Source organism: Pelodiscus sinensis, chromosome 22, assembly GCF_052426305.1.
Source record: "Pelodiscus sinensis isolate ZL-2025 chromosome 22, ASM5242630v1, whole genome shotgun sequence".
NCBI lineage: Eukaryota > Metazoa > Chordata > Testudines > Trionychidae > Pelodiscus > Pelodiscus sinensis.
In genome coordinates, this window is record NC_143073.1 from 8,071,168 (window position 1) to 8,083,793 (window position 12,626).

At 52.3% G+C, this 12,626-nt stretch overlaps 1 protein-coding gene across 2 annotated transcripts in view; it reads left to right on the top strand.

Moving 5' to 3' along the window:
- The window catches only part of BCAN (brevican), a 66,863-nt gene that overhangs the window by 51,312 nt on the left and 2,925 nt on the right, over nucleotides 1-12,626 (top strand). For both annotated transcript variants that reach the window (XM_006113895.5, XM_089772442.1), the window contains exons 10-13: nucleotides 2,115-2,222; nucleotides 4,708-4,866; nucleotides 7,285-7,367; nucleotides 10,365-10,509. In XM_006113895.5, the coding sequence (XP_006113957.3) occupies nucleotides 2,115-2,222; nucleotides 4,708-4,866; nucleotides 7,285-7,367; nucleotides 10,365-10,509 (495 nt within the window). The remainder of the gene's footprint in view (nucleotides 1-2,114; nucleotides 2,223-4,707; nucleotides 4,867-7,284; nucleotides 7,368-10,364; nucleotides 10,510-12,626) is intronic.

Sequence of the window (12,626 nt, forward strand, 5' to 3'; positions counted from 1 at the left end):
CGGCGGCCGTGCAGCCAGCGGCTGGAGAAAAACAGCGGTTTCCCCTTCAATGTGCCGCTTCTCTCCAGCTGCGTGGCCACCCCTGCTCCTCCAGTCCTCCAGCCAGGATTTGCGCTGCTCACCACCATCTCCACCCGTTCCCTGGGGCTGCCGGTGAGCGTTCGTTCACATGTGCATACGTTGTAGCTCGGAGAGCCCCTGCTCTGTGTATGTCTACGCAGCAAAGTTATTTCGAAATAACAGCCGGTATTTCGAAATCGCTTTCCTAGCCTCTATACAAACCAACTGCTATTTTGAAATTAATTCGAAATAGCGGAGGGCTTATTTCGAAATTGGTAAACCTCATTCCACAAGGAATAGCGCTAATTCCGAAATTGCTATTTCGAAATAAGCACTGTGTAGACGCTTATTTCAAAATAGGGGGCCTCCAGCCCTTCCCAGGGTGCCCTGCTGGCCGCCCTGGCCACACAGTAACTTCTGACCTGATGCCCTGCTGAAACCAGTTCCGGCTGGCCGTAAATGCGATTCAGCGTCCAATCAGTGTGGACATGCTATTTCGAAATAACAAAAAGCTATTTTGAAATGCATTTTGTGTGTAGACTCATTCTTTCGAAATAAGATATTTTGAAATACTTATTTTTGAAATTAGATATTTTGAAATAACGCTGTAGTGTAGACATACCTGAAGGTATACAAGGCTCCAGTAATAGCAGAGCTGGGAAAGGGACTCATTTACTGGGGGGCTAGTGCTTGGATCCCCCGAGGATATTCACAGACCACGTGCTTCTCTGTCCCCGGATGAGTCTGACTCTTAGATCAGTCCAGTCTGTCCAGAAAACACCCCGATTCCTTAGGAGACAGTCGCCCATCCCTGAGATGTGTATCACCACCCCTTCCCTCGTGGGTTCTCCGACATGCCTACCCAATCTATGCGAACAGAACGTGCAGGAGATCCTCTTGCACAGTAAGAGTGCACTTTTGCCTCTGAGGCCACCCAACGGGTCTCCAGCAGTGTCCAGCATGAGCTTGCACAAAGACAGTGCTTTCAGCTGGGTTTGCCAAATGATTGAACACCCTTCCCCAGCACGTAACGTCTGTCGGGGTTGTTTGAAAGGTCAAAACTGTGTCCATGCAGAGCTCAGGTCTGTCCCACAGCTGGAACCATGTCGGGGAGCACTCACCGCGTCTGGGGGGCTGTTGTATGCGGGTCTCTCAACAGAGGTCCTGCTCTCAGAGGCTGTTCTCAGTGGCGGCAGAGGACAGAACGAGGAGCAATGGTTTTATGTTGCAGTGGGGGAGGTTTAGGTTGGATATTAGGAAAAACTATGTCCCTAGGAGGGTGGGGAAGCACTGGGATGGGTTCCCTAGGGAGGGGGTGGAATCTCCATCCCTAGCGGGTTTTAAGTCCTGGCTTGGCCAAGGCCTGGCTGGGCTGATTTAGTTGGAGTTGGTCCTGCTTTAGGCCGGGGGCTGGACTCGATGACTCCTGAGGTCTCTCTTCCTGCCCTAGGATTCTCCGATTCTGTAATTCCCGGGGCAGATGGAACCTTAAACACTGGTGCTGCCTCTTTCCCCGCCACGGATCCCACAACTTGGGGGATGGTTCGTGCACACTGAGCTCTCCAAAAGGGTTGGGGCACTTGGTATTTTGCCCCCGTTTGCCCCACGAGGCTGGCTGGTTGCGCTGCATCTCTTGCGGGCCTGAGGCCTAAACAAAACAGACCTTCTTCTGGTTTAAGATCTGACACAGAGCCAGGACTTTAGAGACGTGCGCAGGTCTTGGGAGCGGGGGGTGGAGGTGGATTCTGCTTCTTCCCCACACTTGAGAGGGAACGGGGGGAAGGGAGGGCGGCAGATTGCAGGGCTGGAGTCCACCTCGATTTACACTGCGTGCTGGGCATCCCTTCTCCTGAGAGTAGGCACCAGCAGGAGAGAGGGCTGCCGGCTGTCTCCATGCTTCTGGCTCCTAGACTCCATCACTAGCCTCTGGAGCCGTCTGGAAGAGTTACAGCCAAGCCTGAGCTCACGGAGTTCTGTTCAGCCCAGAAGTGCTCCCGGTACGAAGGCCACCTGGGACCCCAGCTGCTGGCTTCACTCTCTGCATGTGCTTTCAGGTGACTGCATCCCAAACCCTTGTATGAACGGAGGGACCTGCAGCGAAGAAAGAGACCGCGTCAGCTGCATATGTCTGCCAGGCTATGGAGGAGTCACCTGTGAAACAGGCGAGTTCAGACGAGCACCACAAACACAGCCAGAAAGGCTGGTGTATTATAAGGAAATCATATTACAGGGCAGCCGAGGGGTGTATGTGTGTGTGCAAAGGGGGCAGTTGTTCCGGGGCCTGGTAATTTAAAAGGGCTGCAGGCTATGGGCCCCTTAATTTGCCACTGAAGCCCCCCGTGGCATGGTCTAGGGGCACTTGGCTGGGGGAGGCGCAGTGTAGGTAGGTGGTGTGAAGGGCTGGCTGCTCTTAACCCCTTCCTTTCTGCTCCAGGCATTGCCCCTTCTGGGGTGGAGCCAACACACACCCCCCCAATTTCCCAGGGCTTCGCGAAGACTTTTGGCTGCCCTGTCATATTATAACAAGCCCACAGCTTATCTAGGCTGCAAATTGTGCCAACCCCCCAAAAAAGAGTTAAGGACCTGTGTAACACCAGGTACATCTGCCGATAATATAATAGTAGGGGGCTGAGTCCGCTGCTTGCTACGCTCACCAACCCCCCCGTCTCTGGCTGCTTTTGCTTCCCTGAGAGGGGCTGTTGAGGTGATGATGTCATTCCGTCATCTGGCAGGAACATTCTGTTCTCCATCAGGAAAAGCTTTTTTATATATAGAGAGATTAATATAATATAATACAGAAAAACTAAAAAGGGAAAATAGAAACATTTCATTCAAAAAAAAGTACCGAAAAGACTGTTACAAGGAGGAGGGAGAAAAACAATTCTCCTTGGCCTTTGAGGATAGGACAAGAAGTAATGAGCTTAAATTGCAGCAAGGGAGGTTTAGGTTGGACATTAGGAAAAACTTCCTGTCTGGGTGGTGAAACACTGGAATAAGTTGCTTAGAGAGGTTGTGGAATCTCCATCTCTGGAGATATTTAAGAGCAGTTTAGGGAGGCACCGGTCAGGGACGGTTTATGGTGCTTGGTCCTGCCTTGATGCAGGGGCGGCCCGTGAACTTAGGCCGACTAGGCGGTCGCCTAGGGCGCCGCTAGCCCAGGCGTCCGATGATGACGTCACAGAGAGCCTGGGCGCCCTGTGGTTACATCATGGCCATTGACGGCCATGCAGGTGGGGGCGCCAATCGCACCTTCCGCCTGGGGCGCCAGGCCGCTTCTGCCTTGATGACCTCTCAAAGTCCCTTCCATTTCTAGTGTTCTATGATTTTATGAAAACTGTCAAAATGGGCTATTCTGACATGATCGGAACCTTTTCTCTCCAGATTTCTTCCTAAACGAAATTCCAGCTTAGCAAAGGGTTCTCTGAGTAGTTTAGTGCAAACCTCAGTGGCTCAGGGGCTCCCAGCTGGTACTGCAGCAGCACTGGCGGCCAGAGCCCTGGGTCCTTTAAATTGCCGCTGGAGCACTGTGCGCTCCGGGCGGTTCTGAGGGCTGGCTGCCCTTTGCTGCACCCCTGCCACCCAAGCCCTCCACACCGTGCCCAGGAGCCTGCACAAGTTGTCAGCCCCCCCTAGGCTCCACATTTCTCCAAGAGTCACACGACACAGACCCGCAGTGCTAGTGACACACACTGAAACCCCTGAAACTGGTGCAAGCCCGTAAAAAGAATGTGAAGGTGTCTTTGCAGCAGGGCAAAGTGTACTCCTTAATGAGACAACAGAACCAGCTGTTCAGATAATTAAGGTCCCTTAGAGCAAGGAAAGGCAATCCAGTAAGCCATCATGCAAGATCCAAGGTTGGAGAGAAGCAAGAAGAAAAGTGTTAGAAAGACAATGAACGGCGAAGAGCTATCATACCTCATTCTCCATTGCTTTCTACCTCAGCTGGCCATTTACACCAGAGCAATTGCTTTTCTGATCTGGTGTAAATGACTGAGCAAGGTGCAATGCAATGGAGAATCAGGCCCGTACAACGCAATCGAAAATTGGGCAGCTGGAATTTTTTCTCTTCCGAGATGACGCTGGAATTCATTTGCATTTACGTTAACATCCCTTTGCCCTGTTCTGGAAGAGAAATACAGTCAGACTCGCTTGAAAGGCTTTTTACATAGTCCCAGGCGGGTAAAAGAAGCACAGCACAACTGAAAGAATCAAGTCTTTGAACTCAAGGGGAGTTGTAAAATTGCAGTTGATGGAGATGGGAGATCCACCGTACCTTGCGCAGTGTATGTTTCGAGGATCCAGAGTCACACCAGATGCAAATCTGATTCAAACCAAAACGTAAGGCCATGTCCTCAGCTAGTGGGAACTGGGTCCATTAACTTCATCCAGTTGACACCTGCTGAACCTCTGGCCCATGGTTCATAATAATGCAAAGTCCTGGTCGACCGAAACCTGTTCTGGGAAGTGGATTCTAGAACGAGGTTTACTCTTGATCAAGTTTCTTTCGGAAGGAGCATCGGACCGTTGCTGAGCATAGCTGTCCGGTCTCGATACCAATGCGTCTGCTTCTCTCACTTCTCCCGTCATCTCCTCCCTGTCTCCTCTCATTGTCTCTCCTGCTTTTTCCCCTTGTTCCTCTCCCTCCAGATCTGGAGAAGTGCAGCTCGGGCTGGGACAACTTCCAGGGGTCCTGCTACAAACATTTCTCCACCCGAAGAAGTTGGGAGGATGCGGAAACTCAGTGCAGGCGCTACGGGGGCCACCTGGCCAACATCATGACGCCGGAAGAGCAGGACTTCATCAACAGTAAGCAGCCTTGCCTTCCGAGATGGGGAGCCAGGCATCACTAGAATCATGGGGGGAGAGGGGGGCTTCAAAATCAGGAGAGTTTAAAACATAATACATGTGAGCTATTTTTGATGTGCCTTCGGGCTCCAGAAGCTAAAGAATATGCCAATGCTGCATTTCAAACTGTTGCAGCCGGCATAGGCACTGAGTTTTTCTTTTTCTCCAGTTTTTCTTTGCCTGCCCTTTCCCAAGGCCCTGCCCTCACTCTGTTTCTTCCCACCCTTGCTCCGACCCCTAGGCTCCGCCCTCCTCAAGCTCCTCCCCCAGCTGCCAAGTCACAGTGGGACTCAGGCTCTGATCCTCCACCCCCAGCAGGATCCTAGGTGCCCTGTGTGTTTGCTAACCTGAGTCAAACTGATTTCTGTGTGGACGGAACGGGGGGAAGGAGGCTCGATACCAGAGTGAGAGCCCAGCCTGAGGGTGCCGTGTGGACAGACCTTACACATTTTCAAGCTTTTCTCTGCAACCTGGGCGATTAGACCCTTTCCTTTGTTTCCTCGTGAAAGCTGGGGGCTTGTGTAGCTGAGCAAGTGACTTCAGGATAAAATAGGGTCTCAATTTACACCGCAGTAGCCTGCCATGCCCCGTGCCCATCTAGAACCTCCTGCCATGCCCTGAAAATTCCCTGGTGCACTTTATTCTATTCCCATTCCAAGCAGGCAGGGCTGCCGTTAGGGAGACACCGAATATGCAGCTGCAGGGGACACCACTACATGTGGTACACCAGGTGCTGCCAGGCGCTCGACTGGGCACGAGGCTGGTGGTGGAATCCCGGGGCTGGCAGCAGTCGGGAGCCCACATATAGTGTGGGGGGTGCTGCATCACTCCCCTGGTCCCCTGCCTATGGCTTCGTGCCCTGCCCCTGCCTCCCACCCCGGCAGCTCTGAGTTCAGCCCCTTCCCTATGGAGTGGCCGTTCCTCCTTTCCCTTCCCCTGCCTCCCTGCATAGGGCACCATGAACTGTAAGGACAGCCCTGAAAGCAGGGAACTCCCTCTGCAGCGTGGGAACCCTTCTCCCCTCCCCATCACAGCATTCCCCACTGTGAGTCTTGTGGCTTCCTGGCCTCCTACCGTGAGACATTAGCTAAGCCATAGGGGTGGCAGTAACAACCTGGACACAACCGAGAGAGCTGCTCTGTAGGCGTTTGTGGGGGCGGGGGAGGGTGGGTGCACGCAGACTTCTGCATGGGCACTGGCGCACCCACCTCTGGGATGTGCACACATATGCCTGTGGGTGCATGCAGGTGGGTGGGGAAGGGTCTCAGTGAAAGTGGCAGCAGACACAGAGAGATGCCAATGCATTCAGCAAAGGCTGGAGGAAAAACAAGCAACAAGCATGCAAAAGCATGGATGATAGATAGATAGATGGGATGGTGGGGATAGAGTGGGGGAGGAGTGTATGGGAATAGACAGACAGACAGATAGATAGATTGGAGGGATAGATAGATAGATAAATGGGGTGGATAGATAGACAGACAGATAGATAGATGGTGTGGGGGGATAGATAAATAGACAGACAGATAGATAGATAGATAGATAGATAGATAGATAGACGGGGTGGCGATAGATAGATAGATAGATAGATAGATAGATAGATAGATAGATAGATGGTGTGAGGGGATAGATAGACAGACAGATAGATAGATAGCTTGGGGGGATAGATAGATAGACGGGGGGAGGGTGTATGGGGATGGATAGATAGACAAACAGACAGACAGATAGATAAATAGCTAGCTAGCTAGCTAGATATGCGGTTTAAGAAAAGCAATTAGCAATTATGAAAATCCCAGGGAGGGAAAGAAAGACCAAGGGCCGGGATGAGAAAGGGCAGAGGACCAGCGAGAAAGCAGATGCTGTCGTGGGCAGAAAGCGGTGCAGGGCAGGAGAAGGGATGGGAAAGGGGGAGCGAGGTGCTGCAGGTTGCTGCTGTCACTTGCCGGGTGAGCACGGGGCACGGGGCCTGCCCAGAGCGAGGGAGCCGGGCCGCTTGGCATGTGGGACAGGAGGAGGGGGAAGTAGATGGAGTCTGCTGCCCTCTCCTGGAAGGACCCATTGAAGCGAAATCCCTTGGGCTCAGCTGAGGGACACCCTGCTATGAAATCAGCCCCCAGCCCGGATGGCTCGGCATTCTCCTGCTTCATCCACACCCCACGGGCAGTCAGCCTGCCTCCCAGAACGTCTCTGAATGTCCCAGGCTGAGCACCAGGGCCCAGAGCGGAGGCAGCCACCCCGTGGCCAGGGAATTCCCTCCTTTCCCACTGGGGAGGCTCTTGCCCCTCCCGCTGAGGCGAGACGGGACACGGCGCCGATCCGGTCTGGCTGTCCCTGGTGGCTGAATTCTCCGGGCCCTAACCACAACTCCCTGTTGCTTTCCAGCTCAGTATAAGGAATATCAGTGGATCGGCCTGAACGACCGAACCATCGAAGGCGATTTTCAGTGGTCCGACGGGAGCCCGGTGGTAAGTCACCGTCCGTCTGTGCTCGAGGGTGCCAAGGCCCCTTTCCGTTAGCGCAGGAGAGGTTAGCGGAGTTGGCCCAGGCTCAGGCAAACTGAGGCTGGCTTGGGGTGGCCCATGCGGAATCCTACACAGCAAAGAGGAAAGTACCCCCTCCCTCCTCATCAATGGCCTGTTTGTTCTTCACAGTCACTCGGAAAATATTCCCCAGCTGTGGGTGGGAATCAGACCCTGAAGCCAGTGGGAATCAGATGACGGGTCGTGCCCCAGGAAGGGGCGAGGGGTGGAATGTCAGGCGCTGGGGCTCGTTGCTGCAGGGGGATCAGGTGAGCAGCGGGGGGGCTAAGGCAGCTCCTTGCCTGTCCTGGCACCGCAGACTGCACTGCGCCCCACAAGTGGCTGGCAGCAGGTTCCTAGGTGGTGATGGTGGGGTGCATGCAGGGCTCCCTGAATTGCCCCTGCCCTGAGCACTAGCTCTGCACTGCCATTGGCCAAGAACCTGCTGCTGGCTGCTTCTGTGGGCAGCATGGTCTGCGGTGCCAGGAGAGGCATGGAGCTGCCTAGCCCCCCCCCCCACACACACACTCTGCTGCACCACTCACCAGGAGTCGCTCAGGGTAAGCCCCTCCTGCCCCAGCCCTGCCCCCCAAAGCCGGAGCCCCCTCCTATGCCCCAAAGCTCCCATCCTCAGCCCTACCCTGGAGCCCACACACTAGTCACATTCTATTGGGTCGCGGCATCAGCGATTTTCTTCAGCTGGGTCATGAGAAAAAAAGTTTGAAACCCGCCGCATGAAGTGATCCTTTGCATTAGCAGGCAGCTACTTACGAGTATCACTGCCCTGCCAGGCAGGCTGCAGATTAGAGCCAAACGGGGAGACCTCTAACGCAACCCTAAGCGTGGTCTCCGTGACTCAGACACTGGCATGTTTCTTCTCTGCGTCAGTGCTGCCGTGGGCACCCGGCTACTGCAGGGAGCTCTGCATGAAGGGTTCCCGGCTGTCGTTAAGGGCCAGGGGACTTCTGCATAGCTCCATTCAGCACTGCGCTGACTTAGGAATCGATCTCTGATCTTCAAAAGTGAGTTAGGCACATGGGAGCCTGACTCCCATTGACTGACAAAAAAATCCAGGCCCGGGTCTTTACATGCTCAGCACCAGTGTCCCCCCTCATTTTTCCCAGCCACGTGAGGAATAAATTTTGTTGCATGCACCAAAGCCTGTGTGGATGTGCACCACCAGGAGAAACACCTGCTACTGGCGGAGGGAGCTCTGCAAATCAGCTGGGCAACAGTGGAATCTCTGCTGTGTGGCCACCCAAGCGCTCAGCTTACAGGGAACCCTGCTCAGCACTCACGATAGGGATCAGATGCAAACCACAATTCCTATTTCTCTCTGTGTGTGCATATGTAAGAGCGAGATTATTCAATGCTCTCAATGGGAGCTAAGCCAGATGAATACCTGACCCCAGTTTTTGGTGCTGAAACCTTGCAAGAATTCTTGGCCTGAAACCCTCATGTTTTGTTTTCTTCCAAAGCAGAGGAGCAGCTAATTCAAATTAAATTCCCGCTATGCATTTCAGGGGGATGTAGTATTCTTTCCTTTTTGTTGCTGTGTGCTGTTTACCCTTTCACCCCAGAGGCAGCTGCACCTAAGGGAAGGGTGTGGAGATGTTCAGGTTACTGCTGGATGTCCTGAAGGTTTTCAATACAGGGTGAACCTTTCTAGTCCGGCACACTGTGGCCCAGCAATATCCATGGTCCAACATGATGTTAGTTAGCTGGATGTCCATTTATCATGGGTGCCAAGTTTCCCACAGTCCCATAAAGCAGTGGTTTTCAAACTTGGTTTCTCATGACCCAGTCAAAGAAAATTGTTGATGCCTGAGACCCAATATAATTTGACCAGCATGTGGGCTGTGGGGTGGGGCTGAGAATGGGAGCTTTGGGGTGTAGGGAAGGGCTCCAGCTTTGTGGAGTCAGGCTGGGGCAGGAAGGGCTTACCTTGAGCGGCTCCTGGTCAGCGGGGGGGGGGGGGAGGGGGGGCTAAAGCAGCTTCCTGCCTCTCCTGGCACCAGAGATCATGATGCTCCCAGAAGCATCCAGAGGCAGGTTCCCAGCCAATGGGAGTGCGAAGCTAGTGCTCAGGGCAGGGGCGTGCTCTGTGCACGCTCCTCCCTCTGCACTGAGGAGCCAGGCCTGCCGCCAGCTGCTTCTGGGGCACAGCGCAGTCTGGACAGGCAGGGCGCTGCCTTAGCACCCCCTCTGTTCACCTGATCCCCTGCAGCAACGAGACCCAGCGCCCGACATTCCACCCCCCTGCGCTGGCACGACCCGTCGTTTGAAAACCACTGGCATAAAGTTTGTTCACAGCCACCCAGTCCTGGCTCCCAGGGTTCTGTGCTGTTCTTGAGCTCCAGTTTACCCCAAAATGTCTTCTAAGAGCCCAGCAAGCAGGGGACATGCTGGAAATGCTGCTGGACAATAGTGATCTCCAGCGGTTCAGCAAATTCTCTGTTGCGGCACCGGTCAGGTCCTGAGGTTGCCGGACTAGAGAGGTTTAACCTGTAGTAAGCTTGAGTCAGCCCTAGGATCGCTTCCGGAGCAGGCCTGCTGGTTGTTAACCTTTAGCGCTGCCACGGAGGCTACGACACGCTCAACCCAACCCAGGGCGCAGGATGGACCTTGGAAGAGCTTTCTCACGTGGCGCAGTGCGTTCTCCATCATGTGGGGACTTGCGGGAAAGACTGGCAGCTTCTCGCTAAAGGACACCGTCCAGCGCACTCAGACGTTGTGTGTCCAGGATGCCAGAATGCCATTCTCTGACGGTCTCACCCGATGATCAGAACAGGCCTTAAACCACCCCCCCACATCTATCCATCTCCCAGGCCCGGGCCCATCTCCTACCTCTAATGGCATGTGGGTGACCCTTTTATGCTGGAGCTGTAGGTTTTTATGCCGGATATTCCCCGCTGTGTTCACTCACTCCTCTTTTCTTGGCAGCTCTATGAGAACTGGCACCTCGGGCAGCCGGACAGTTACTTCCTGTCTGGAGAAAACTGTGTGGTCATAGTGTGGCATGACGGGGGCCAGTGGAGTGACGTGCCTTGTAACTATCACCTGTCCTACACCTGTAAAATGGGTCTAGGTAAGTGTCTGACCTACCACCTCCTCCTCTGAGGCCAGCTTCTGCTTTGAGAGCTGGAGAGTTGAAAAGGAACGGCCCACTGAGGCAGGGGTTGGAACCTCCATCCCAAGAGGTTTTCAAGTCCCAGATTGACAAAGCCTTGGCTGGCATGATTGAGTTGGGGCTGGTCCTACTTTGAGCAGGGGGTTGGATTCAATGACCTCCAGAGAGCTCTTCCAGTCCTAGGATTCTATGATTCGATGGAAAATGGGCCCCATGTCCAAAACAGACATTGGAATTGTCCGTTTTTGATGACATTTTTCAGGTTTTCATTAAAAAAATTGAATTTTTGTTAGTTTTTGGTAACAACCCCTCCACCCACCCATAACTCAACTAATTGGCCAGGCAGGCAATGGATTTCATTTTGCCAACTGTTTTTGCCCAAACGACCAGAGGGTTTGGGGGTTTGGTTGCCAAAAACACACCTTTGTTCCCCCAAAAATACATTTGCTGCTGAGAACGAATGTTTTTAGGTTTGGATTTTAACGCAGGGTGGGAGGGTGGAAACATTGTGAAAAAAACAAAACAAAAAACTTTTCATGTAGCTTTTTCACATAACCCCCCCAACTTTCCAACTGCCTGAACATGCTGGAAGCAATTCCTTCCAAAGTTACACTGACTAACTTCGAACTCAGACACCTGGCTCTCTATTGTGCTGCATCTTCTCATAAGCCCTTCCATTCATCCAAAGTGTTACTAGTCACCCTGGGAACATTTTACAGCCATTGTGTGGTAGGGTCAATATTAGGGTCGGTATTAGGTGCAGTGGAGTGGAGAATCAAGGGAGTCTCTTTGGTTCGAGTTAATTGTTACACTTCGTGGAATGAGGTGTAACAGTTAACTCAAACTAAAGACTTAGTTCGAGTTAACGTTTGACTGCCGCGTGTAGCGGCGGGCACTTAGTTCGAACTAGGGGGATTTAAAAATGGCGCCCAGATGGGAAGATGCAAATAAAGCCCGGGATATTTAAATTCCGGGCTTCATTTGCCACTTCGAATGTCTACATTAGCCTCCTTAGTTCAAACTAGGGGGCTAGTGTAGACATACCCTCATAGGTCATGTTCTTTAGACCTTTAATCATTCTTGTTGCTCTTCTCTGGCCTTTTTCCAATTTGTCCACATCTTTCCACAAATGTGGTGCCCAAAGCTGGACACAATATTCCATGGCTGTGTCTATACTGCACCTGTTTTGCGCAAGAAATATGCAAATGAGGCTAAGCATGGAATATCGCAGAGCCTCATTTGCATAATTAATGAGCACCCACTTTTTGCGCAAGAGCCGTTCTTCCAGAAAAACATGCGGAAGAACGGCTTTTGCGCAAGATCGGGGTTTTCCTCAAAAAGGAGCAAAATAGACGGCTCCTTTTTGCGCAAAAGCCTCTTGCCAAAAAGCAGGCGCTCATTAATTATGCAAAAGAGGCTCGGTGATATTCCATGCTTAGCTGCATTTGCATATTTCTTGTGCAAAATGGGTGAAGTATAGACAGAGCCCGTCTGAGGCCTAATCAGTGCAGAGTAGAGTGGAAGAATGACTTTGTGTGTCTTGCTTACAACACTCCTGCTAACCAATCGCAGAATCATGTTTACTTTTTTTTTTTTTTTGCAACTGTGTCACACTGTTGACTCATATTTAGCTTGTGATCCACTCTGACCCCTAGATCCCTTTCTGCAGGACTCCTTCCAGGGTAGTCATTTATGCCCCTTGAGCAACTGCTAGCAGGTAGCAGTAGCGGGCTGTTATCCTCTGTGTGGACTGACCATGAAAAGAGAACAAGGAGACATTTCCTCAAGCAAGCTACAAAGAAAACTGAGTGGAAATGATACAAGCACTAAATGTGACTGATAAATAGACTGGGATAAGAAAAAAAACTGCCAAAAATGTAGGCTAAAATTCCCCCTCCCCCTTTTTTTGTGTGTGGAAATAAGAAATGCTGGTTAAAAGTTTTAGTGAAATTTTGAAAATACCCTCCCATCTCTAATGACTCTAGGTTTTCAGGGGCAACAGGAGTGGGATTATTTTACAGTGGGCATACTTAGTGTGTGTGTGTGTGTGTGTGTGTGTGTGTGATGTCACCGGG